General features: G+C 44.5%; 1 protein-coding gene across 4 annotated transcripts in view; it reads right to left on the bottom strand.

Annotated features, from left to right (window-relative positions):
- TRPM8 (transient receptor potential cation channel subfamily M member 8) overlaps nt 1–25,319 on the bottom strand; it is a 108,674-nt gene that overhangs the window by 63,715 nt on the left and 19,640 nt on the right. For all 4 annotated transcript variants that reach the window (XM_082466281.1, XM_082466283.1, XM_082466282.1 and 1 more), the window contains exons 3-9: nt 16,210–16,283; nt 11,292–11,448; nt 9,675–9,852; nt 6,953–7,125; nt 5,942–6,116; nt 4,828–4,895; nt 2,983–3,180 (exon numbers count right to left, since the gene is read on the bottom strand). In XM_082466281.1, coding sequence (XP_082322407.1) covers nt 2,983–3,180; nt 4,828–4,895; nt 5,942–6,116; nt 6,953–7,125; nt 9,675–9,852; nt 11,292–11,448; nt 16,210–16,283 — 1,023 coding nt within the window. The remainder of the gene's footprint in view (nt 1–2,982; nt 3,181–4,827; nt 4,896–5,941; nt 6,117–6,952; nt 7,126–9,674; nt 9,853–11,291; nt 11,449–16,209; nt 16,284–25,319) is intronic.

The raw sequence follows: 25,319 nt of genomic DNA, 5'->3' as shown, positions 1-25,319 counted from the left end.
CTGTCATACAGAGTGAAGTAAGTCAGAAAGAGAAAAACAAATATCGTATATTAACACATATATGTGGAACCTAGAAAAATGGTACAGATGAACCGGTTTGCAGGGCAGAAATAGAGACACAGATGTAGAGAACAAACATATGGACACCAAGGGGGGAAAGTGGCAGGGTGGGGGTGGCGATGGGATGAACTGGGAGATTGAGATTGACATATATACACTAATATGTATAAAATAGATAACTAATAAGAACCTGCTGTATAAAAAATAAATAAAACAAAATTCAAAAAAAAATTTGATTGAATGTATACATTCATTAATTAATAATTCCACTCTTGGGCTTGGTCTTTTGGGAAATTTCTACCAACTGCAAAACCCCATACAAGTGCATAATCAAAATGCCAGACTAATTTTTATTATTGTTGTATGTCTTCTGGTTGACTTGATTATAATTATGATAAATCATTAGCATATGAATATGAATTAGATGTGAATCCCAGAAAGAATAATATAATCACAGGAAGTGAAATGTGTCCGACATTTAGCCTGCTTCAGACGACTTTCCTGTTATCAGTTTTCTTGAAGCAGAAATCAAAATCCTTCATAACGGATGTGGGGACCCAAAGGGGGCATGGCCCTCTGGACATGACCTGGTCTGGACTAAACAAGCCAACTCGCAGAAGGAGTAAGAGAAAAGTCACTCGAATGGACCCAGGGCCATCTTTGGTGGGTGAATTAAGAGTGGTCTATTCCTTCCTCTGTGGACATCCTTGAATGGACCACCGAATTTCTTCCATCCATCACAGGAAGTTACCTTGAGGACATTGCTCAACACACAAGGTCTTAGGTTGATATCTACGCTTTGGGATTGCTCCCCTGATGTGTTTGGAATGACTCAAACTGTTTAGGTCTGAATACATGGAGAACTGAAGATAACTACTTTGGGTGATACATATTTTCCTCACCCACATATTTTCATGCAGAGGGACCTCCATCCAAATCAGGTCCCTAGGTATCCCCCAGCCCTTCGCTTACTGCTACTCCGGGTAGGGGAGTGACACAGCCAGTTGATGACTTTGGCCTTGCCCAGCCAGTCCTGTCCTGCTTCTCCGTTGGGATCTGCCCCTTTCAGGGTGCTAGTGCTCTGGTGTCTGCTGTCAGCCACGTGCCTAGGCTAGGGCTAGACAGATGGGGGCCAGCATTCATCCAGGGCTGCCTCTGTCTGGGTGGGGTCATCTGTCTGTTTCTGGGGCTCAGCTTAAGGAGGCCCATGGTGACTGCACCCCTAAGCCACATCTTTCAACTTGGCCTTCATCACCAACGAAGCTGATATTTTGATCTCTCTATTTACCTAATTCTTGTGTCTGTCTCTCAACTGGACTTGGCCAAGATACAAGAAAATCCTAGCAAAAACTTTCATGTAAAACCACCAGCTTCACCTTTTTCAGTAAAATCTGCAAAATGCAGTATCTCAAGTAGGAACATCATATACGCATTTGTTGGGCAGGGCATCGTTCAGTACCAACACTGACTCTCAGCTACAGACTGAAGATTCATGTGCATTTTTTAATCCTGAGTCTTAGTAATGAGGCTTAATCCAGAAAGGACTTGTTTCCTGGTCACTTCGACCCTGCTGTACCTTACCGGGATTATCGCCCAACTGCCTACTCATGTGAAATTAAACAAAACCAACAGGGTCTCACTGTGTGTTGATTTCGTAGAGAGTACCTGTCAGCCTAGAAGGTGGGGATGATTTTTCTCATTATTTACAAGAATTTGATTTATCCGGGCTTGCTTTAAATAACGACAAAGGCCAATACACACTACTCTATATAAAATAAACAACAAGGATTTACCGTATAGCACAGGAACTATATTCAATATCTTGTAATAATCTATAATGAAAAAGAATCTGGAAAAGAAAGTTTTAAATATATACATACATATGACTGAATATATATATATGTATCTGAATCACTTTGCTGTATACCTGAAACTAACACAATATTGTAAATCAACTATACTTCAGTAAAAGAAAAAAATAATGACAAAGGCTACCATGAGCCAGATAATCTTCACTACTCCAGGATTTCAGTTTGCCAAACTTGACACTTTGAGGCTCTTCCACAACTAAATACTGCTGAAATACCAAGCTAATTCAAGAACTTTTAAAATTATTTATACTAAATTCAACCTTTCACTCTAATGATGAAATGGGCTGTATGATTAAAGTAACTCTTGTTGTCTACAGCCTGTCATTTCCTTTATGGGAAAATTTCCAAGTGGCAGCACATGCTCCTAAGAATATCCAAACAGCAAAGGCCATTTTTGAATGAGCTGATGTGAATGTACCTACTGATATTAATGTGAGCATTATCACAAACTGAACAGTCAACAGAATGAAAGTCATTTCAAGTCAACACCAGTCACGAAACAAGAGAGAAAGGTGAGAAAGCATAGCACTATGTTAAAATGCTTTATAGGCTTAGCAATAAGAAGCATGAGATATTTCGATTAGTACATATTTCTTATATGATCCAATAGGAAAGGTGAGAGATTCTGAACTAATCACAGGTCAGTTAACTTAGAAAGGCAATTATTCTGTAGTAACAGCTTCTCCACTAGACATAGATTCAGTTTAGAGTCTGCATTTCTAAAACAGCATCACAGGGATTTTTTTCCTCCCCGCTGCTGATAACCTACAAAACACAGAAGCTCAACGCTTGTTGACAGGGTGTAAAAGAAGGACTATCAGCTTTGCAAACAGACAGACTGGAATTTAAAGCCCATCTGCTACCCCTTACAACGTATGGAAACAGGGCAAGTCATTTAACTTATGTGAGCTTCAATTTCCAGCAAAAAAACCTGGTTTGGGCCAGAGTGCAGTTTCAAAGTCACTGAGAAAGTATAAAGACCCTCAGCTGCTAGTGGAGTTGGGCACTGAAGGCGCTCTCCCTTCCCAGGAACTTGCTCCCTACAACTCACCCATTTGATCCAACTCTCGATCTCCTCCTCAGGCAGCCGGGACACCGTGCGGGGTAAGAAGCGCACCAACTTCTCCTTGATGATGGATGACGTCAGGGCATCCTCCGCCTCCACCAGGCTGGCGATCACATCGGCAATCTGCCCGGAGCCTTCCACCACCACACAGGGAATTTTACTTTTGATGGAGGTGCTGATGGCCTGGGAGAAGGGAGATAGAGTTGACCAGATGATCAACAGAACCCAGCTCAGGATGGAGGTTCTAATCAAGCTGGTTAACAAATCACATCGACACATCTCTGCACTTCATCGTTTGGCGGGGCAGTGTGGGGGTTATTTTCAATCAGAAGCAAACCAAATGTTTGCAACCACTTTAAGCATCAGAAATGTAAGCCAGATGTCTTACATCCTATGTTAATACCAAATTCCATAATGAGGACACGTGTGACTGGAAAGTTTTCCATCAATAAGTGCTTTAAAATATGCCTCTATACGAAATCGATCATTCCAAATACTGACATCGTAGATTTGAGCGACAGCTCTTAAGATGGTACTCAACCTTGTCGTTGATAGCTTTTCTGATGGAGGTTAACAACATTCGTACTTTTAAGGTATGAAAATACCTTCACAGCAGCAGCCATACATTTTTTGTTATGTTGACTCACATATTTCCCTCTTCAAATAATTTCCCTTGCTCCTTCCATTGAAAGAAAAGAAAAATATATTTGCTTTCTGGATAAACACCTACCACATTTTTATTTCCTTGATAAAAGTCACAGAGACCAGCAGAGGAGAACCAGGCATGAAAAATTTTAATCACTTGACAACAAAACAAAGTGATGTACACGTGGGTACAGAAGAAACTGTGAAGCCCCTTCCTTTAGCCAGGAGTGATGTCTTCCTTAGAGAAGACGTTGGCCATAAAGAGTGCGGTGCCTTCATCAAATCAGGGTGAGATCCATCTTCACCTCACTACCTGTGCTACAGGTGGGTGTCGGGGCTGTGCTGGGGCGGAAGTGGCGATGATAAGAGAGTGAGGTGAAGGATGAAGGGATGAAGTGTTCAGCAGGCAGTTTCTCCTCCCTCTCTCCTCTCTCCTGTGGGTTCTGTGGATTGTGAATTGGCTGAACAGACCTGTGGGAAATGCTATAGAAATGCAGTACTCTAGGCCAGGAGCAGGTTGCTGGAAACCATAATTCTAAATCTAAAATCTGAGAGATAATAAATGTAACCATCTTCAATTACTTTTTCTCCATCTCTCTTCCTCTGTAATGTGACTGCTTCTTCAAGCATTTCCATACTGACTGTTTCACACTGAAAAAAAATCTCTATTTTAATGTCTCTCTGAAAAGTCTTTAGGTGCTTAATAAATACCTGTTGATGAATGAATGCATGTTGATGAATGATGGATGAATGAATCACTGTTATAGAAAAGAATAAACAAAGAGAAGCATTAGATTATGATTCCAAATAACTCTGCCAGAAATTTCATGTAACTCCAGGTGTATATGATCATGGGGTGGCCATGGTTTTCCAACATACGTGCTGGTTACAGTCACTAAGTCCTGTGAGTTCATGTCAAGCCTTCTCTTTGGCAGGTTGATGGCCAAAGAGAGCAGTAAGTGCACAGACTATTCATGTTGCTACAAACTCTCTTCCTAAATTTTCTCAGGTGAGGAAACAACTTAAGCCTGTTAGGGCAACACTGTGTGATTGGAAAAATGCTACCTACTTGCTGTAGAAAAGAAATTAGTCGTGTTAGATTAGGTGAACCCCAAAGCCCTGAAAATGCAAATTTGTTGAGTAAGCTTGTTGACTGATCTTATAGAAAACCAAACCAAGACTCACTTTCAAAGTCTCTTTCCCACCTCCTTGGGCAAAACACACAATGGGGATCTTGCCACCGTAGTTGGAATCTGTAAAATATAAAACGTAAAACTTATTTTGGGCACATCAGAAATATTCACCTACCTCAAGGAAGTGGTGGACCCCATGAGCCCAGGGTGTGGAGTGATGGCTGCAGATCTCACAGACTTGACCATCTACCAGCTGATCACAATGGATTCATCCCTGTGCTCCAAACCAGTAACAGCATGACACGGGTCACATTGCAATCTGTTACTGATATTTAAAATGCCAAAGTCTGTGAATGACTGACTTTTTGCTAATATACATTAGGCCTGGTTCAAGTTTATCCTTAGAATAATTACACTTTCACTCATTTGCATAATCCTATGCTTTCTTGAGTGGGTGAAAAATTTGCATAACTATGTGTTCTTTCCAGTGAGAGTATTGCATATATAAATGTCTTCTTTTGTATGCATCCCATTGAGAAAGGAAAGAGGTTGAGATTATCTCCAATAAGTCCCTGTGATGGAGTCTATCACTAGATCACGAGGTAGTCTGGTTCCACAACAGGACACATCTCAACAATAGGAAGAGAGTTATTTATCACTTGCCATAGCAAATAAAGGCTTTCACTCAACTGCTGCATTCTCCCCTTGAAACCAATGTTTTAGGTGGTTCTAGTATATAGAAGTAGCCAATAACCAAAGAAGTAAACCATCTAACAGTAAAGCTAGTGGGTTGGTTTTTATCGCTTCTATCCTAGCTAACCGCATTGCTTTGTCAGCGCAAATTTGCCATTGCGAATTTTACTTTGTTCTTAAATGTTGTCGAGCAGAATGGACAGCAGGTTCTCTATACTGGGTGGGACAGACCAGGGTAGGACAAGGCAGCATTTGTCAGTGTTCCAGCACGTTGAAGGGTACATATCAGAGCAACCTTGGCAGAAGCATCTCTAGTATATTAAAGAAGAGATGTAACAGCCCTTCTTTGGCAATAGAACATCGAATTGGGTGAGTTCACCATTCTTTACTCAATAATTGGGAGCTATTGTTGGTGCTGCTGCTGCTGCTTTTGTTAGGGTGTTTGTCTAAGGCCCCACCTCCTCAACACTGACCTTGAATAGTGCGCTCGGAGATGTACTTCTCCAGCTGATCCCGGAGCTTTGCCTCGACTGCGGGGTGTCCATGGCAGCCGTTGTCCACGAGCAGCAGGTGGGTGTGATTGTTGTCTAGGATGTACAGAGGGTCTCTCTTGAAGTCATCCATAATGTACTGAGCTGAAAAATATCCCTGAAAAGCAAAGAGAGACTTGTCTTTGAGATGTATTTGTTGGCCAAAACGCATGATGACATTTTCACAGGTCCATGCTAAGGCTAACCCTTTGGGTTCAACTATACTGGTGCTCTTCCCAGGTTCCTAAGTGCAGAGGGTCTTAGAGATCTTATAGTACAAGCCATCATTTTAAATATGAAGAAATGAAGGCTCATAATGGTTGTATCACTTGCTATTGTCACGTAAATGACCGGTGGCGTGTAAGAATCAGATTCTAATCCATTTCTTGTTCCATTGCCCTGTGCCCTTTAGTATAAATTCACTGAAACTGATAGCATTCAGGAAAGTGTGTGTGTGTGTGTGTGTGTGTGTGTGTGTGTGTGTGTGTGTGTCTCGGGATAAGGTAGAGGTAGACATTGATACACACACACACATATTTGTCTGTAATCCATCATATGCCAAGACCTAAGACAGCGTCTAGGGATTAGAAAATGAATAAGATGGAGTCCTAGCCCTTGAGGAGCACATAGTTACGGGACCATGAAAAGAGGCAATTAAATACATACTTCGCCCTCGCACTTAATACCAGCGAATAAAAAACTAAAGAACTGACTCTAACAGGTTTTGCTGGGAACAAATCTTAATGAACAAAACACATCCACTGGTAACTCCTTCCCAGGAGTTCTTTGATTATGTCATCCTTGTTTTTAATTCCTGAGGTTCCAAAGGAACCTTGTAAGGCCGACTTCCTTATGAGCTGACTCCATCCCAGAGCCCTAGCGTTCAGGCCAGAGCCCTGTGCCGTGGTCTTTCTCCCCTGTGACCCCGCAGACCCCCTCATGTCCAGCGCATACCTCGACATCACAATTCCTGATGAGGGGTTCCCGGTTGGAGACCATGCCCCAAGCCGCGATGCCGATGGCCACTATGTTCTCCTCTGAGTTCCTGCTGATGGTGTTATCTCTCACTACCTCTCCAATGTACTTCATCAGCCCATAATGGGTGCCTCCAGTGAGAACCCAGGCACCTGTCGACAGGAGAGAAGAACAAACGCTCAGCTGGCTCTGCATAAGTTTCCCATCCTTTGCTCGACCCCTAAAGAAGCCCCACCCGTGAGGACGAGGACGCGGCATTACTGGCTACACTTTGGACTGGGCTTGACCTCTGACCGTATAGAAAGGAAGGAGAAGAAGATCTCCAAGTTTCTAAGAGATGCTGTTTTAAAAACAATACGGATTCTGGACCACACTCTAGACCCGCATCATCAGACTCTCTGGGAGGTGGGACCAGAGAACCTGCCTCTTTAACCAGCCTCTCGGGTAGCTCTTTTAATGGGTAATCAATGCCTGGCCTGAGCCTTTGAGCAAGTTCGGCAACATCATCATGGAAAGCGGAGCGGTCTGCTCCCGGAGCCCCCTCAGGGATCCTGGTGATCTTCCTGGCCTGACCCTGGTGCCTACGATTTAACTTCACAATTGCACAGCTTTGCACACTGGTATTTTAAGGTTTTTATTTGATGATTTTTGCAGTGTCAAAGGTGTTGCACAGTTTTGTTTTTGTTTTCAGAATTGAAGTAAATAATACCTACAAAATATTATCATCTCACATAATAATAGAATCTAAAGTTGGAAATGCCCCTAGTCTAATATGCTACCCACGCAGGAATCCAGCCTAAGGCTGGGTCACCAGCCTCCCCTGATTACCTCTGGTAATGGAAGCCTCAGGAGTCCCGAAGCAGCCCCCTCCCCCAGCTGTTAGAAAGTCCTTTTGTTCATTTTTGTCTCCATTCTCTAATTTTGCTACAGTCTTCCTGATGAGGAACTAATTTAGTCCTCTCCCACATAAAAGTCCTTCCAATATTTTAAGGTAAATGTGATGTAGTTCTTAGAAGTTTCAGACCCAATTCCTTCAGCCAGCTCTCACTGGAGGTGAACTCCAGACCCCTTGGCAGCCAGCCTCCTTCCTGCAGATAGATTTCAGTTGTCAACATCCCCCTTTCAAATGAGGCAATGGGAGGCACAGTAGTTCTCCACAAGGAGACAAGCAACCTCCCTGCTCTGGCCCCTCACTTCATCTAAGTAGATGTCCCAGCCCGGAGACTTCTGTCTGCTTTGCTCTACTCTATTCCCAGCACCTAAAACAATTCCTGACACATAGCAGGCATTTAAGAAGTATTTGCTGAATGAATTAATTATGTATGTTCAGATCTAGTAGTAAGGAAGTTGAGTTGCTGGGTTCCATAACAAAGTAACTACCTACTACTGTGTGGTCCCCCCTGACTGGTCAGGAAATTAAGAATAAATGGGGGAGGGGTGCCACAGTTTCTTCTTGACATTAAGGAAAAACGTATCTAAAACAAGACATGCTTCCTTAGTTCTGTCAACTAATATTCTTAATAAAGAAGTTTTTAAAATGTTAGCCTTAGATAAACTAATAAAATAAAGGTTAGGCTTTGATACATGGAATCTAATCTTGAAATTAGAGTTTAACATTCTAGTTAAACTCAGATGGCAGTAAGGCTGCAAAAACAATTTGCCTATACTCTTCAAAAATGTCCTGAAAGACTGAAAAAAGCTAAAGAGTAGTTCCAGACGGAAGAAAGGCTTTCAGTTTCCTGTGATATGAAAAGCTAAATGGATCGGAATCCAGACGGAGAAAACAAATTTTTTTTCTCTGAAGACATTGTTAGGATAATTAGCAAAACTAAACCAAGGACTGTTTGTTAGATAACAGTGTTGGTCAAGGTTAACTTTCTCAGGTTTGATAGTTGTATCGGGTTATCTGAGAGAACACCCCTGTCCTTCAGGGACGCTCACATATTTAGGCACTAAGGGTTATGATACCTGAAATTTACTCTCAGGTGATTTTTTAAAAATCATAATATTTGGATATTTACAGAGAGAGAGAAGATTAATATGGGAAAATGTTAACAATTGGTGAGCCTAAGTGAAGGGGGTACAGATACTCCTTGTATTATTCTTCCAACTCTCCTGTAGGTCTGACATTTTTCATAATAAAAAGTTAAAAAGAAAAAAATAAGCTGAATATTTCAAATAACAAAGCCACGATCATTTGTTTTGATCTCCATCAGACAGTTACCTGGTGCTTACAACCTGCCAGGCACTAACACTATTTCCAAAACACACCAAAGAGCAAACGAATGAAACTTTCCTTTTAGATTCGCCAGAACACTCTGGGTAAAAGTTCACATGTAAAAATAACAAAATGAACGTTTTAGATTAAAAGAAACATAAAATTACCCACAAGGAAGCTCCTTGACGCTGATTTTAAAGAGCTACTGTGTCCCCACCCTCCACCTACCCCCTCACCATCGGCCAGAACTCCCGGTCTGTCCCTTCATTGAAGGATCTTGCTTTTAATTAAGATAATGATTAATCATACAGTTCTAGAGCATCTGGAGTCTGCGCATGATTGCAAAGGAGAATCTCGTTCGTCTCTGAAGACGCTGCGCAGCCTGGATGGACAAACCCGCGGGCGCAAGGTCCCCGCCGCCGCAGGGACGGTCCTGTGGCTGCAGCAGCGACAGCCGCGTGGACGCAAAGGGGACCGACGCACCTTTCGACTGCGCGATGTAGATCAGGCGGCTGAAGATCTTGCGCATGCGCGGCTTCAGGGCGAAGTTTTTGGCGCCGCCGGTCACCGAGATGACCAGGTTGGGCGTTTTCAGGTGCCAGTGCTGGGTCAGCAGCTCGTAGAGGGTTTCCGCGTCCGTGTCGCAGGACAGTCGGATATACTGTGGGGAAGAGGGGAAGCATCAGTATCGCAGGTGTTCTCCTGATGGTGGGGCTTAGCCCGGTTTACCTGCCCCTTGGGGAGAGGGGAGCGCCTTGCAGCCGAGGAGCGTCCCCTTGGGGAAGTGGAGGGAAGGCAGTGGAGTGGGGGCGGGTGTGGGTGCCCCTGCAGGGACCCCCCCCCCCCAAGCCGGCTGGAGAACTTGGGACTTTATCCTAAAGGGAGTGGAGCACGTGTGAGGCGTTCTAAGCAGAGTAGAAGCCGGATGGGATTTACATGTTAGCGAGTCCTCCAGCGGTAGTGTTGACTATGGGACAAGACAGGTAGGGAGAGATGCAGGGAGGTGAGATAGTGGTGGCCCGTCCTGGGACAGAGGCCTTGGGAACAGACAGAGTGGACAGAGCCGGGTCACCTTCCAGGGCTGCAACGGCAGGGCCTGGGGAGGTGAGGAGTCAAGGCCCAGCTTCCAGCTGCCCGAGGATGGTTGTGTCACTGGCACAGAGGACACAGGAGGGTTTAAGGAGACTGTTAATGATTGCCAACTGAAAACTGGCATTGCCATCTGCCTCTACAAGGATGAAGTCAACAGCCACTGCAGTCGCTGACCTTCAGCACACCCTGAAAGGAGGTCAGGGTGGAGATCAGGAATGAGGCCCTCTGTGCTCTGGGAAAAACTGGCAGGACAGGCCTTCAGATAGTTAGATATTTTTCAGGAGATTTTATGAGCCCAAATTCTTGCATCTCCTCGTATCTGGAAAAGCACTAAAATCGTTAACGGAGACATCTGCTCCTTGTGACGAGCAAGAAAGCTCTGCCAAAATGTGTGCTTCACTGCACGTCCCCCCTTCACTAAAATCATAGATAACACTGCCCCCGCCCCCTTTGGAGCAGTTCCTCAGAGCCATCTGAGACGCTGTCTCCTGGGCTATAGTCCTCATTTTGCCCCAAATAAAACTTAACTCACAACTCTCATGTTGTGCTTTTTTTTTTTTTCATTGGACATAATCATTAAACATCTTGGTAGAATCCTGTGTAAGAGCCTGCAGTGTGATTGTGTAGAGGAAAATGTCACCTTATTCAAGGCCACATTTATTCTCAAGAATGTCACACACCAAACTAAACCAGATGATTCACAAGTGCATTTGTCGGGCCTTTTGTAGCAGTGAGGGCCAGTGTGGATGTCACATGAGCCTGCCCTGTGCCTGGAGAAAGGACCCTCGGTGACAAGCCAGTCATCACCCGTGGAGTGTTGCCGTGGCACATAATCTAATCACAGCTTTTGATTTTCACAAGATTTATCTTTTTCTGCAATCATTTTTGGATTGACTACCCATCTCTCCCGCCTCCACACGTACTATTAGACAATTCAGGGTAACTCAAGGTAGCCCACACCATGTTAGCATATGGATTAGCTAGTTCAAGTAGGAAAGCATTGCTTACCTTCCCTTTCTTCCCCAGAGTCTCAAACTGAATATCCCCAAAAGCATCAGTGGGAAATTCCTTGGTGTGTTTCTTGTAATTCCATTTCTCATTTTGGTTGATCTGGGTGCCTTCTATGTGCTGGCTCTGGGTATAGCCACACTTGCACACATTTTCCCTGAGCGGAAGGATATTGATGGGAAGGAATAGCTTTCATTAAACCTGCTTAAATATTTCATCACGTTTCTTAGAATAGACCACATGCGATTAGCTTAAATAAACACAAAAAGAGATTTCACCATCACATCTAATCTTCAGACTATTTTCATCATCTCAGTTGGTTGTTTAAAAACTATCTTAGGGGCTTCCCTGGTGGCGCAGTGGTTGGGAGTCTGCCTGCCGATGCAGGGGACAAGGGTTCGAGCCCTGGTCTGGGAAGATCCCACATGCCGCGGAGCAACTGGGCCCGTGAGCCACAACTACTGAGCCTGCGCGTCTGGAGCCTGTGCTCCGCAACAAGAGAGGCCGCCATAGTGAGAGGCCCGCGCACCGCGATGAAGAGTGGCCCCCACTTGCCGCAACAAGAGAAAGCCTTCGCACAGAAAGGAAGACCCAATGCAGCCTTAAATAAATAAAAATTAAAAAAATAAAAAAATTTAAAAACTATCTTGGTGTTTTACCCCTGTGACGTGGAAGATCCAGGCAACACAATACAATTGTATCTCCTGAGAAAGAAGAAAGCATGAATGCAGGGAGCGGTGGGGATAAAAGACAAACAGAGAAGACTTCTTGAGCCCCCGCATGCTCTAGCCATGGTCCTAACAATTCTAGACTCCCAGGCACTTCTCTCTCTCAGGTTCTGCATGGCACTTCTATTTCCTTAGAGTAAATCTCCCCATTTAAGTTACGCTAGCTCGGGTTCCTTGCAACTGAAAGTCTTAATTACTATAAGTATGGAAATTATCTGTATTCAAAAATATATGTCAAAACATTCAATATTTTCTAGAGCTATAAAAGTTGAGCTAGAACCTGGATCCAAAGTCACTCCTCCACCAGAAATCTTGCCTCTTTTTCGGAACAGTTGCCTGGGGCATCACTCAGTTTAGCCAAGAAAAAAAAGTCAACCAGAATTGATTACAATGGCCTTAGCCTTTTTTCTAACTAAGCCTGGGGGCACTTCCTGAGCCAAGGCTGCGCCCAGTGGTCTCAGGGTTCTCCTCACTAGGGTCCAAGTTGGCTTCCTCCCCTCTCTCTTTAGCTGTTACTGTCCCACTACCCTTTGGGGTCTGTCCACACCCACCCAAGTTCATTGCAGGATCGGGGAGGGAATTCCCTGCCCCACCTGTCTTTGCTACAACTGAAGACCGACCCTCGAGCCCTTTTCCCTTCCAAGGGTAGGGGTGTGTCTCGGGTGACCTCTGTCTCCATCTTGATGATGGGGCTGGTAGCCCTCCAAGCACAATTTACATGAACTGGCTTACAAATGGAGAAGAGTCCGGGAGAAGAGTCCGGAAGAACGCCAGGAAGGTGTCAGGAGCACAGATACATGGAGGAGGCAAAGGAGTGACAGAGAGGGGAGACGGAGAGGACGGGAGAGCGTCAGGACGCTAGTTCTACCCCTCGGGACAAGTCTGAATCCTTTGGAGCTACACTGTCAATATAGTAGCCACTAGCCGTGTGTGGCAATTTACTTTAAATGTAATTTAATTTAACTTAATTTGAAAATTCAATGCCGTGGTTGCACTAGCCACATTTCAAATGCTCACTAGTCACAAGTGGCTAGTGGCTACCATATGGGACGATGCAGATAAAAAAATATTTCTGGGACTTCCCTGGTGGTGCAGTGGTTAAGAATCCGCCTGCCAACACAGGGGACAGGGGTTCGAGCCCTGGTCCAGGAAGATCCCACATGCTGCGGAGCAACTAAGCCCGTGCACCACAATTACTGAGCCTGCACTCTAGAGCCCGCGAGCCACAACTACTGAAGCCCGCATGCCTAGAGCCAATGCTCCGCAACAAGAGAAGCCACCGCAATGAGAAGTCCGCGCACCGCAACAAAGAGTAGCCCCCGCTCGCCGCAACTAGAGAAAGCCCACGCGCAGCAGCGAAGATCCAACGCAGCCAAAAATAAATTAAATAAATTTTTTAAAAAGTTTTTTTGATTTAAAAAAAGAATATTTCCATCATAGTAATAATAGAAAGTTCCATTACACAGAGCCCGTTACAGCAAAAGTAATGTTCTTCCTTTTTCTACCTAGAACCCAGCCTGGCCGAGGCAGTGAGAACTGAAGAGAATAAACCCAGATCCAGGGACTTACAGCCTCAGGAGTGCCAGGAGGTGGCCCCTAAGCTGGACAGCAGTGCCTCAGAGGGTACCTGGCAAGAGGAGCCATGGTCCGGCGTCACTGCCTAGTGACCACACAAGAAACAGACATCCGGAAGGGTTTAAAGTAGAGAAACATGAGTGGTCTGGGCTTAGCACATGTGAGGCGGCTCTGGGGAGATTTGGGGCAGCCTATGTCAGCTGATGTGGCAAGTAGCTGCAAAATTACAGTATCACTATTACTAGCCATTTCCCTTGATTCACTTGTCCGATGAGTAATTCAGATTACGCAGAGCATCCCCACTGCTGATGGAGAGATGAAAATAATAAATACAAGAAGTTAAAATCTTATAGAGTCTTGACTCTGGTCTATAACTTTGAGTCTCCTCTGACATGGGCACTGGAAGACCCTGAGGTTTTCCTGTCCTGTGCTGGTGTTGTGGAGGGCGGGGACTGTTCACCACATCTCCCTTTATTTGGGGCCAGACTTGAGTGGTAGTCAAGCACCATAAGGTGGGCAGCCATAGGTTTCCCTACCTTGCATCCACTTCTCCTTCTGCTAGTAGGAACACCCTGATTTTCCTTTGAGGAATCATCCTTTCCACACCAGGTCCATGTGGACACAACACCCAAGGCTGGCCAGTCACATATTCCATTGCCCAGTTGCAGCGATTAGAGTGGGTGCCTGACCCCTGCCAGGCCAATAAGAGCCATGAACATGAGCCCAGGACTTTGGGTGGACTTGCTAGGAACAAGGCCCTCATTCCCCTCACTGGTAAGCTGAAAAGGTGTCAGCCAGAGTTGTGGTGTCCATTTTGCCCCCACTAATAAGGAGCCTGCCCACCCAGAGAAGGACAGAACCACAGGTGGAAAGAGGCAGGGTCTCGGTGACACTGAGCCCTGGATGTGGCTGTCCCATTACAATCACCGCTCACTTAGGCCAATTAGACTGGATATCTGCAGCTCACAAGGTGCTGACGATTACAGTCGGCCCGAGACGGGATTGTTCTTAGAAGGGGCAGGAGCTGGGCATAAAAAGAATGCACAAGGAGGAATCAGAAAACTGAGTTCAATCCTTCATCTATCCCCTGCCAGCCGTGTGACCCTGGGTAAAACACTGAGCCCCTCCAGGCCTCACTTGCCTTGTCAGTCAAATGATAACAGCTACCTTGCAGGGCAGTTGTAGAATTAGTATTCAAGTATATGCGTCCCCACGACATAGTCAATGCCCAATAAATATTTGTTGAATGAGTGAACGAATCCAAACAGTGTTTTCTACCAGTCAAACAAATAGATTAACAGCAAAATCTTTCAGGGAAACATGTGGGGAATAAATAGCTGACTCACAGAGTTTATACTCTGTCAAAATGACTCATAATGACTAAGTTTATACCAATGACAAAATAGAGATCTCTTAGTTTTTCCAATGTTCGCTTTCTAATTCGTACAAAGTAGGAAAACACATTGATTGAGAACTTTCTGCGGCAGGAATTTTATATATCATCCCACTGCACCCTTACTACAACCCAGGAGGTGTACCTTGCCAGCGGTTTAGGATAAGAGGATTCAGTTCAGAAAAGAGAATAATTGGTTCAAGTTCATGCAGTGAGCAGGCAGCCGGGCCAAGGTTGGACCCAATGCTGATTCTAAGGTTCCTGCTCCTATTGCCTTCCTCTGTGCACTGCCTCCGTTCAACAGAGTCAGTGTTTTCATTGCAAACTACAGCAGCAACTAAACAATCAATTAATAGCTGGACTATTCTATATAGAATGGATAAACAACAAGGTCGTACCGCATGGCACCAGGAACTGTATTCAATATCCTATGGTAAACCATAATGGAAAAGAATATTTTGAAAAGAAGGTATCTATGTTCATAACTGAATCACTTTGCTGAAATTAACACAACTTTGTAAATCAACTACACTTCAATTAAAAAATATTAACAGCTAGACTCTCTCCTATCACCAGAAAGCAAAAGAGAGGGGGCAGAGAGGAAAAAGATGAGAGGGAAGGAGGACTAAAATCACTTCGTTAGATCCCAGGGCACCTTCTGTGGGAAACACCAGAGGTCAGTCCACTTATCACTGGCCCACTAAGTAGCATTCGCTGAGGACCTCCTGTGGGCAGAGCTACTGGAGGTGCTCCCCAAGGCTTTTGTGACTCAGCCTCGATGTTTCAAAACACACGAGATTCAGAGAAGATGAACACCCGATCAGATGGGAAGGGCCACAGTCAACAGCCTGACAGAGGAGCCAGTCAGATTGCCACGTGTGTGCATGCCTGGGGTCTCCCGCCAACCGCTATGAAACAACAAGGTTCACTGCCATGGCCACTCCGGTGGGCTCCCAGGCTCGTGGGAATATCAAAGAGAGTGACAGCCTGTCTTGGAGCCTTTACCAACTACTGACAAAGCTTAAAATATGAAATGAAATGATACCTCTCCAGGGACAAGCTGCTTGCCAAATTCTTCCTGTTCATACACCGTTTCTGAGAATTGCAGATGCAAACAACTTGAATAATGAACTAGTGAGCAATTTGTTTGTCAGTTGGCATGGCTGTCAATAATTTATTTTTGAACGTGGTAGCAAAAAACGGAGGCAAAATAGTTGCTTACGTGGCCTTGGAATCTTTGGTAAAGAAGACACATTCCCGTTTCTTAATATTTGCTTGAATGAAATTCACCAAGTCCTTTGGAGAAAGAACATTGGAACAACACGTCACTAATCTGTTCTCACCCCCTGCTGCTCTTCATGAATGACTTAAACCTACTTCAAAGGTTTTAAGGATTCACCACACATCCATAGCAACCAGCGTCCATTCATGCTTTTAGAGTACACAAAGCTTGTAAAAAGAGGCATACGTTTACATTTTTATAACTAAATGCAAATTTTTCTAAAAGTTACTTGGCATCATCTTGTAACAAATGTCATTATATACATACAAAGTATGTTTTTCTGACTCTAAGGCAACTGCAGGAATATAAGCATACATTGATAGTTTAGCATAAATAATGTTTTATTGCAGATTCTAGTTCCTCTTACGCTTGCTTTTTAAAAGAAGATATATTCCAAATGCTCCTTTCAGAGTTGCATCTGTCCCCCCATGGGCAAGGTGGTAAGGCATATCCGGGACCTAATTCTGACAAACAATGGAACGCTTCCCTTTAGTTGGCAGAAACAAACCCCTTGGAGACAGTTGAAGAATACTTCAAAAATATTTACACTCCTCAAAGTGGGAGAAGATACTTGCAACATATATTAATCATCATAAGATTGGTAAATAGAATATATAAAAGACTGTAAGTCCCTAAGAATAAGACAGACAACCTCGTGGGAAAAAGGCAAAAGACATGAGCAGGCATTAAATAAAAGAGGACACACAGATGTGTGAAAAGGAGTTCAACCTTGTCAGTAATGAGGCAAATGTGAAGTGAAACCACAATGACATCCCATTACACACCCACCAGGCTGGAAAAATTGAGAAGCCATTGGCACCAAATGCCAGTGAAGAGCCAGCCAGGGGGCCTCAGCCCGCTATGGGCGGTGAGTGAATTGGCTCGACCACTCTGGGAAACTGTCCACCACTGTCCCCTAGAGATAGTCCCTGTGTCCCGTGAATGACCTGCAAGCTCAGATGCCTGGCACCGCGCTGCCAGCTTTAGGGGTTTGTCTTGTTCCGTGGAGGTGGGGCTGGCAGCCCAAACCCACTTCCCTTAGGTCACCGGGCGCCAGCAGTTCTCAGACAATGTCATGTGGGTTTGCCCCCCGGCTTTGCACCAAAGCCAGACCTGACTCCTCACCCCCCCACAATGAGGTCACCACGAAAAGGGAGGCGGCAGTCCCTCTCCTGGAAGAAGGTCCACCACGCCTTCAGCAGTCTCCCCCTTTGCTAGCCCCTACCACCACCAACGTACGTCCTGAGACATCAGAGCATGGGGACCACGTGCCCCAAGTTTCCCCCAGAAGTCCTGTGTCTTAACCCCAGTTCCCATGAGGGAAAGGTGTTCGCCTTTACCCATCGGCCTCAAGCCGAAGAACCTTCTCCAGAGAGAACATCCCACATCCAGGAAGGTTCAGAGTGGCCCTGCTCCTAATAGCAAAACCCGAAACCCAAATGTTCACCCCGCTTAGGCTGGACAAACTTGCACAGGATGGGGCGTGGCCCAGCAGGAGTGAATCATGACACCTGGCAACACAGAGGGACCACAAACACAGGATGGTGAGCAAGAAATGAATTCACAAAGGAATACTTATTGTGTAATTCCACAAATATCAAAACAGACAAAACAAAGCCACGTATTGTTTACGGACATATATTCAAATCATAAGCTTATAAATAAAAGCAGGACCAGGGAACACAAAATTCAGGATAGCTGTCGCCTTCGGCATGGAGGGCGCGTGGGGGACTCCTGAAAAGGGCTGATGGTGGGTGCAAGCGTGTTCATTTTATTATTCTTCCTTAGGCTGGGAATTTACATTTGCATGTTCTTTTCTACAAATAATAAAAATGTAGAGAGCAAAAATAAATCCTACACTCATCTGAACGCGAAGAATTTTGAAAACCTGTGATGCCCTTTCTTCCTCAGAATATCTTCTGGCTCTTCACTAATTTTAAGTCTACTTAACACAGATGAAGAAAACTCAACAGTATAAGCTTATATGTATAAGCTTGTGAAATCGATGATGGTGGAGGAGGGGTGATGATAAAAACTGCCTTGTTGCTGAAAGTTCCCTCTGGGGACTTCCCTGGCGATCCAGTGGTTAAGACTCACGCTTCCACTGCAGGGGGCATGGGTTAGATCTCTGGTAGGGGAACTAAGATCCCACATGCCATGAGGCGTGGCCAAAAAAAAATTTTTTTAATTAAAAAATAAAGGCCTTAAAAAAAAAATTCCCTCTGAAAAATGTACTTTGCAAAGGTGTAATTATTCTCAGGGGCAAACAGGACGCCCTGCCCCCTGCCATAACTGGGATGTACTTGGGTGATCTCAGAAATTCTACCCACAGGGCAGCTGGCATCTCTGAGGGGAGCAGGAAATCCATCCAGAAATCCCATGGGAGCCCAAAGGAGCAGGGCAAGGGAGAGCCAGCCTTTGTCTCCCAGAGGCACCCACACCTGCGTCCAAGTGTGATACGGAAAGGCCTTTTCTGCCCTCCCAGAGGTCTGTCACTGCTGGAGGCTGGAGGAGGGGGCATTGGAGAGGCCATCAGCACCCTCTGCCCACTGTGTAATTCTCACCGGACCAGGGTCAAGGTGACGGCAGGTGTAAAATCTAAGGAGGCGCAGGGTGTTGGGAGTGGCAAGTGCACGGGCACCCCCGAGAACCCCACCCAGCAGATCAAAATACTGACATGCCCAGCACCCCAGAAGCCCCCGCCCAGTCCCTCCTCCTTCTTTTTTCCAAAGTTAGCCACCGCCCCGACTTTTAACACTCTAGTCGGCGGAAGCTTGGTACCAGACGGGAACGTTGTCTTTATTTCCTGACAAATGAGAGTATTCTCTAGGACGTGAGAGTGAACAGAAAGCCTGCGGGAACCACTCGAGGTGGCTGGGGGATGGAAGAGGCAGCGCAGCACAGCGGGAAGCCTTCTGCCGGGCCCACCACCCCGAGTCCGCTCACCCCTAAGCAACAGCTCAGTGTGTCTCTATGTCCTGAAGGCAGCATGGACACGGGCTTGGAAGGAGGAGAGACAGGTGCCATGGAGAACAGCTAGAAGCTACGGCAAGAACAAATGCAGACCCAGAATGAGCCCCCGGCCACAGAGTTGAAGAAAAGGACTTCGAGAATCACTTCCAGGACGAGGCAAGATGGCGGAAGAGTAAGACGTGGAGATCACCTTCCTTCCCACAGATACATTAGAAATACATCTACACGTGGAACTGCTCCTACAGAACACCCACTGAACGCTGGCAGAAGACGTCAGACCTTCCAAAAGGCAAGAAGATCCCCACGTACTTGGGTAGGGCAAAAGAAAAAAGAAATAACAGAGACAAAAGAATAGGGACAGGACCTGCACCAGTGGGAGGGAGCTGTGAAGGAGGAAAGGTTTCCACACACTAGGAGCCCCTTCGTGGGCGGAGACTGCGGGTGGCGGAGGGGGGAAGCTTCAGAGCCACAGAGGAGAGCACAGCCACAGGGGTGCGGAGGGCAAAGCGGAGAGATTCCCGCACAGAGGATCGGTGCCGAGTAGCACTCACCAGCCCGAGAGGCTTGTCTGCTCAGCCGCCGGGGCGGGTGGGGCTGGGATCTGAGGCTCGGGCTTTGGTCGGATCGCAGGGAGAGGACTGGGGTTGGTGGCGTGAACACAGCCTGAAGGGGCTAGTGCGCCACAGCCAGCTGGGAGGGAGTCCGGGGAAAAGTCTGCAGCTGGGGAAAAGTCTGCAGCTGCCGAAAAGGCAAGAGACTTTTTCTTGCCTCTTTGTTTCCTGGTGCGCAAGGAGAGGGGATTCAGAGCGCCGCCTAAACGAGCTCCAGAGACGGGCGCGAGCCGCGGCTATCAGCGCGGATCCCACAGCAACAGGGGCGCAGAGGGAAAAACGGAGAGATTCCCGCACGGAGGCTCGGCGCCGAGCAGCACTCACCAGCCCAAGAGGCTTGTCTGCTCAGCCGCCAGGGCGGGCGGGGGCTGGGAGCTGAGGCTCCGGCTTCGGTGCTAGCCAGGAGGGAGTCCGGGAAAAAGTCTGCAGCTGCCGAAGAGGCAAGAGACTTTTTCTTGCCTCTTTGTTTCGCGGCACGCAAGGAGAGGGGATTCAGAGCGCCACCTAAACGAACTCCAGAGACGGGCGTGAGCCACGGCTATCAGCGCGGACTCCAGAGGCGGGCGCGAGCCGCGGCTATCAGCGTGACCCCAGAGGCGGGCAGGAGACGCTAAGGCTGCTGCTGCCGCCACCAAGAAGCCTGTGTGCGAGCACAGGTCACTCTCCACACCGCCCCTCCCGGGAGCCTGTGCAGCCCGCCACGGCCAGGCTCCCGTGATACGGGGACAACTTCCCCGGGAGAATGCACGGTGCGCCTCGGGCTGCTGCAACGTCACGACGCCTCTGCCGCCGCGGGCTCGCCCCGCCTCCTCTGTACCCCTCCCTCCCACCGTCCTGAGTGAGCCAGAGCCCCCGAAGCAGCTGCTCCTTTAACCCCGTTCTGTCTGGACGGGGAACAGACGCCCTCAGGCGACCTACACGCAGAGGCGGGTCCAAATCCAAAGCTGAACCCTGGGAGCTTATGAACAAAGAAGAGAAAGGGAAATCTCTCCCAGCAGCCTCAGAAGCAGCGGATTAAAGCTCCACAAACAACTTGATGTGCCTGCATCTGTTGAATACCTGAATAGACAACGAATCATCCCAAATTTAGGAGGTGGACTTTGGGAGCAGGATATATTAATTTTTCCCATTTTCCTTTTTTTGTGAGTGTATATGTGTATGCTTCTGGGTGAGATTTTGTCTGTATAGCTTTGCTTTCACCATTAGTCCTAGGGTTAGGTCCGTCCGTTTTTTTGTGTGGTTTTTTTTTTGGTTTTTTTACTTAAAAAATTTTTTTTCCTAATAAATGTTTTCTTAATAGTTTTTTCCTTATTTTCTATTTTTAGAAATTAAAAAAAATTTTTTAATAAGTTTTTTCATATTTTTTATTTTTAAAAATTAAAAATTTTTTTCTTAATAAATTTTTTCTTAATTTTTTTCTGATTTTTTATTATAAAAAATTAATAAATCTATATTTAAAAATTTTTAAAAATTTTCTTAATAAATTTATTCTTAATTTTTTTTCTTATTTTTTATTATAATAGTTTTATTTCATTTTATTTTATCCTCTCTTTTTCTTTCTTTCTATTTTTTTCTCCCTTTTATTCTGAGCCGTGTGGATGAAGGGCTCTTGGTGCTCCAGCCAGGCATCAGGGCTGTGCCTCTGAGGTGGGAGAGCCAACTTCAGAACACTGGTCCACAAAAGACCTTCCAGCTCCACGTAATACCAAAGGGCGAAAATCTCTCAGAGATCTCCATCTCAACATCAAGACCCAGCTTCATTCAACGACCAGCAAGCTACAGTGCTGGACACCCTATGCCAAACAACTAGCAAGACAGGAACACAGCCCCATCCATTAGCAGAGAGGCTGCCTAAAATCATAATACGGCCACAGACACCCCAAAACACACCACCAGACGTGGACGTGCCCACCAGAAAGACAAGATCCAACCTCATCCACCAGAACACAGGCACTAGTCCCCTCCACCAGGAAGCCTACACAACCCACTGAACCAACCTTAGCCACTGGGGACAGATACCAAAAACAACGGGAACTACGAACCTGCAGCCTGTGAAAAGGAGACCCCAAACACAGTAAGATAAGCAAAATGAGAAGACAAAAAAACACACAGCAGGTGAAGGAGCAGGGTCAAAACACACCAGACCTAACAAATGAAGAGGAAATAGGCAGTCTACCTGAAAAAGAATTCAGAATAATGATAGTAAAGATGATCCAAAATCTTGGAAATAGAATAGACAAAATGCAAGAAACATTTAACAAGGACGTAGAAGAACTAAAGAGGAACCAAGCAACGATGAAAAACACAATAAATGAAATTAAAAATACTCTAGACGGGATCAATAGCAGAATAACTGAGGCAGAAGAACGGATAAGTGACCTGGAAGATAAAATAGTGGAAATAACTACTGCAGAGCAGAATAAAGAAAAAAGAATGAAAAGAACTGAGGACAGTCTCGGAGACCTCTGGGACAACATTAAATGCACCAATATTTGAATTATAGGGGTCCCAGAAGAAGAAGAGAAAAAGAAAGGGACTGAGAAAATATTTGAAGAGATTATAGTTGAAAACTTCCCTAATATGGGAAAGGAAATAGTTAATCAAGTCCTGGAAGCACAGAGAGTCCCATACAGGATAAATCCAAGGAGAAACACGCCAAGACACATATTAATCAAACTATCAAAAATTAAATATAAAGAAAACATATTAAAAGCAGCAAGGGAAAAACAACAAATAACACACAAGGGAATCCCCATAAGGTTAACAGCTGATCTTTCAGCAGAAACTCTGCAAGCCAGAAGGGAGTGGCAGGATATACTTAAAGTCATGAAGGAGAAAAACCTACAACCAATGTTACTCTACCCAGCAAGGATCTCATTCAGATTTGATGGAGAAATTAAAACCTTTACAGACAAGCAAAAGCTGAGAGACTTCAGCACCACCAAACCAGCTTTACAACAAATGCTAAAGGAACTTCTCTAGGCAAGAAACACAAGAGAAGGAAAACACCTACAATAACAAACCCAAAATATTTAAGAAAATGGGAATAGGAACATATATATCGATAATTACCTAAATGTAAATGGATTAAATGCTCCCACCAAAAGATACAGACTGGCTGAATGGATACAAAAACAAGACCCATATATATGCTGTCTACAAGAGACCCACTTCATACCTAGAGACACATACAGACTGAAAGTGAGGGGATGGAAAAAGATATTCCATGCAAATGGAAATCAAAAGAAAGCTGGAGTAGCAATTCTCATATCAGACAAAATAGACTTTAAAATAAAAACTATTACAAGAGACAAAGAAGGACACTATATAATGATCAAGGGATCGATCCAAGAGGAAGGTATAACAATTGTAAATATTTATGCACCCAACATAGGAGCACCTCAATACATAAGGCAAATACTAACAGCCATAAAAGGGGAAATCGACAGTAACACAATCATAGTAGGGGACTTTAACACCCCACTTTCACCAATGGACAGATCATCCAAAATGAAAATAAATAAGGAAACACAAGCTTTAAATAATACATTAAACAAGATGGACTTAATTGATATTTATAGGACATTCCACCCAAAAACAACAGAATACACATTTTTCTCAAGTGCTCATGGAACATTCTCCAGGATAGATCATATCTTGGGTCACAAATCAAGCCTTGGTAAATTTAAGAAAATTGAAATCGTATCAAGTATCTTTTCTGACCACAATGCTATGAGACTAGATATCAATTACAGGAAAAGATCTGTAAAAACTATAAACACATGGAGGCTACACAATACACTACTTAATAACGAAGTGATCACTGAAGAAATCAAAGGGGAAATCAAAAAATACCTAGAAACAAATGACAATGGAGACATGACGACCCAAAACCTATGGGGTGCAGCAAAAGCAGTTCTAAGAGGGAAGTTTATAGCAATACAAGCCTACATCAAGAAACAGAAAACATCTCAAATAAACAACCTAACCTTGCACCTAAAGCAATTAGAGAAAGAAGAGCCAAAAAAAACCCAAAGCTAGCAGAAGGAAAGAAATCATAAAGATCAGATCAGAAATAAATGAAAAAGAAATGAAGGAAACAATAGCAAAAATCAATGAAACTAAAAGCTGGTTCTTCGAGAAGATAAACAAAATTGATAAACCGTTAGCCAGACTCATCAAGAGAAAAAGGGAGAAGACTCAAATCAATAGAATTAGAAATGAAAAAGGAGAAGTAACCACTGACACTGCAGAAATACAAACGATCATGAGAGATTACTACAAGCAACTCTATGCCAATAAAATGGACAACCTGGAAGAAATGGACAGATTCTTAGAAATGCACAACCTGCCGAGACTGAACCAGGAAGAAATAGAAAATATGAACAGACCAATCACAAGCACTGAAATTGAAACTGTGATTAAAAATCTTCCAACAAACAAAAGCCCAGGACCAGATGGCTTCACAGGCGAATTCTATCAAACATTTAGAGAAGAGCTAACACCTATCCTTCTCAAACTCTTCCAAAATATTGCAGAGGGAGGAACACTCCCCAACTCATTCTATGAGGCCACCATCACCCTGATACCAAAACCAGACAAAGATGTCACAAAGAAAGAAAACTACAGGCCAATATCACTGATGAACATAGATGCAAAAATTCTCAACAAAATACTAGCAAACAGAATCCAACAGCACATTAAAAGGATTATACACCATGATCAAGTGGGGTTTATTCCAGGAATGCAAGGATTCTTCAATATATGCAAATCAATCAACGTGATACATCATATTAACAAATTGAAGGAGAAAAACCATATGATCATCTCAATAGATGCAGAGAAAGCTTTCGACAAAATTCAACACCCATTTATGATAAAAGCCCTGCAGAAAGTAGGCATAGAGGGAACTTTCCTCAACATAATAAAGGCCATATATGACAAACCCACAGCCAACATTGTCCTCAATGGTGAAAAACTGAAACCATTTCCACTAAGATCAGGAACAAGATAAGGTTGCCCACTCTCACCACTATTATTCAACATAGTTTTGGAAGTGTTAGCCACAGCAATCAGAGAAGCAAAAGAAATAAAAGGAATCCAAATCAGAAAAGAAGAAGTAAAGCTGTCACTGTTTGCAGATGACATGATACTATACATAGAGAATCCTAAAGATGCTACCAGAAAACTACTAGAGCTAATCAATGAATTTGGTAAAGTAGCAGGATACAAAATTAATGCACAGAAATCTCTTGCATTCCTATACACTAATGATGAAAAATCTGAAAGAGAAATTAAGAAAACACTCCCGTTTACCATTGCAACAAAAAGAATAAAATATCTAGGAATAAACCTACCTAAGGAGACAAAAGACCTGTATGCAGAAAATTATAGGACACTGATGAAAGAAATTAAAGATGATACAAATAGATGGAGAGATATACCATGTTCTTGGATTGGAAGAAT

This window comes from Balaenoptera physalus, assembly GCF_965194825.1.
Source record: "Balaenoptera physalus genome assembly, chromosome: 6".
NCBI lineage: Eukaryota > Metazoa > Chordata > Mammalia > Artiodactyla > Balaenopteridae > Balaenoptera > Balaenoptera physalus.
The sequence above is the reverse complement of the archived record's forward strand: the minus strand, read 5'-3'. Positions and strand labels throughout refer to the sequence as shown.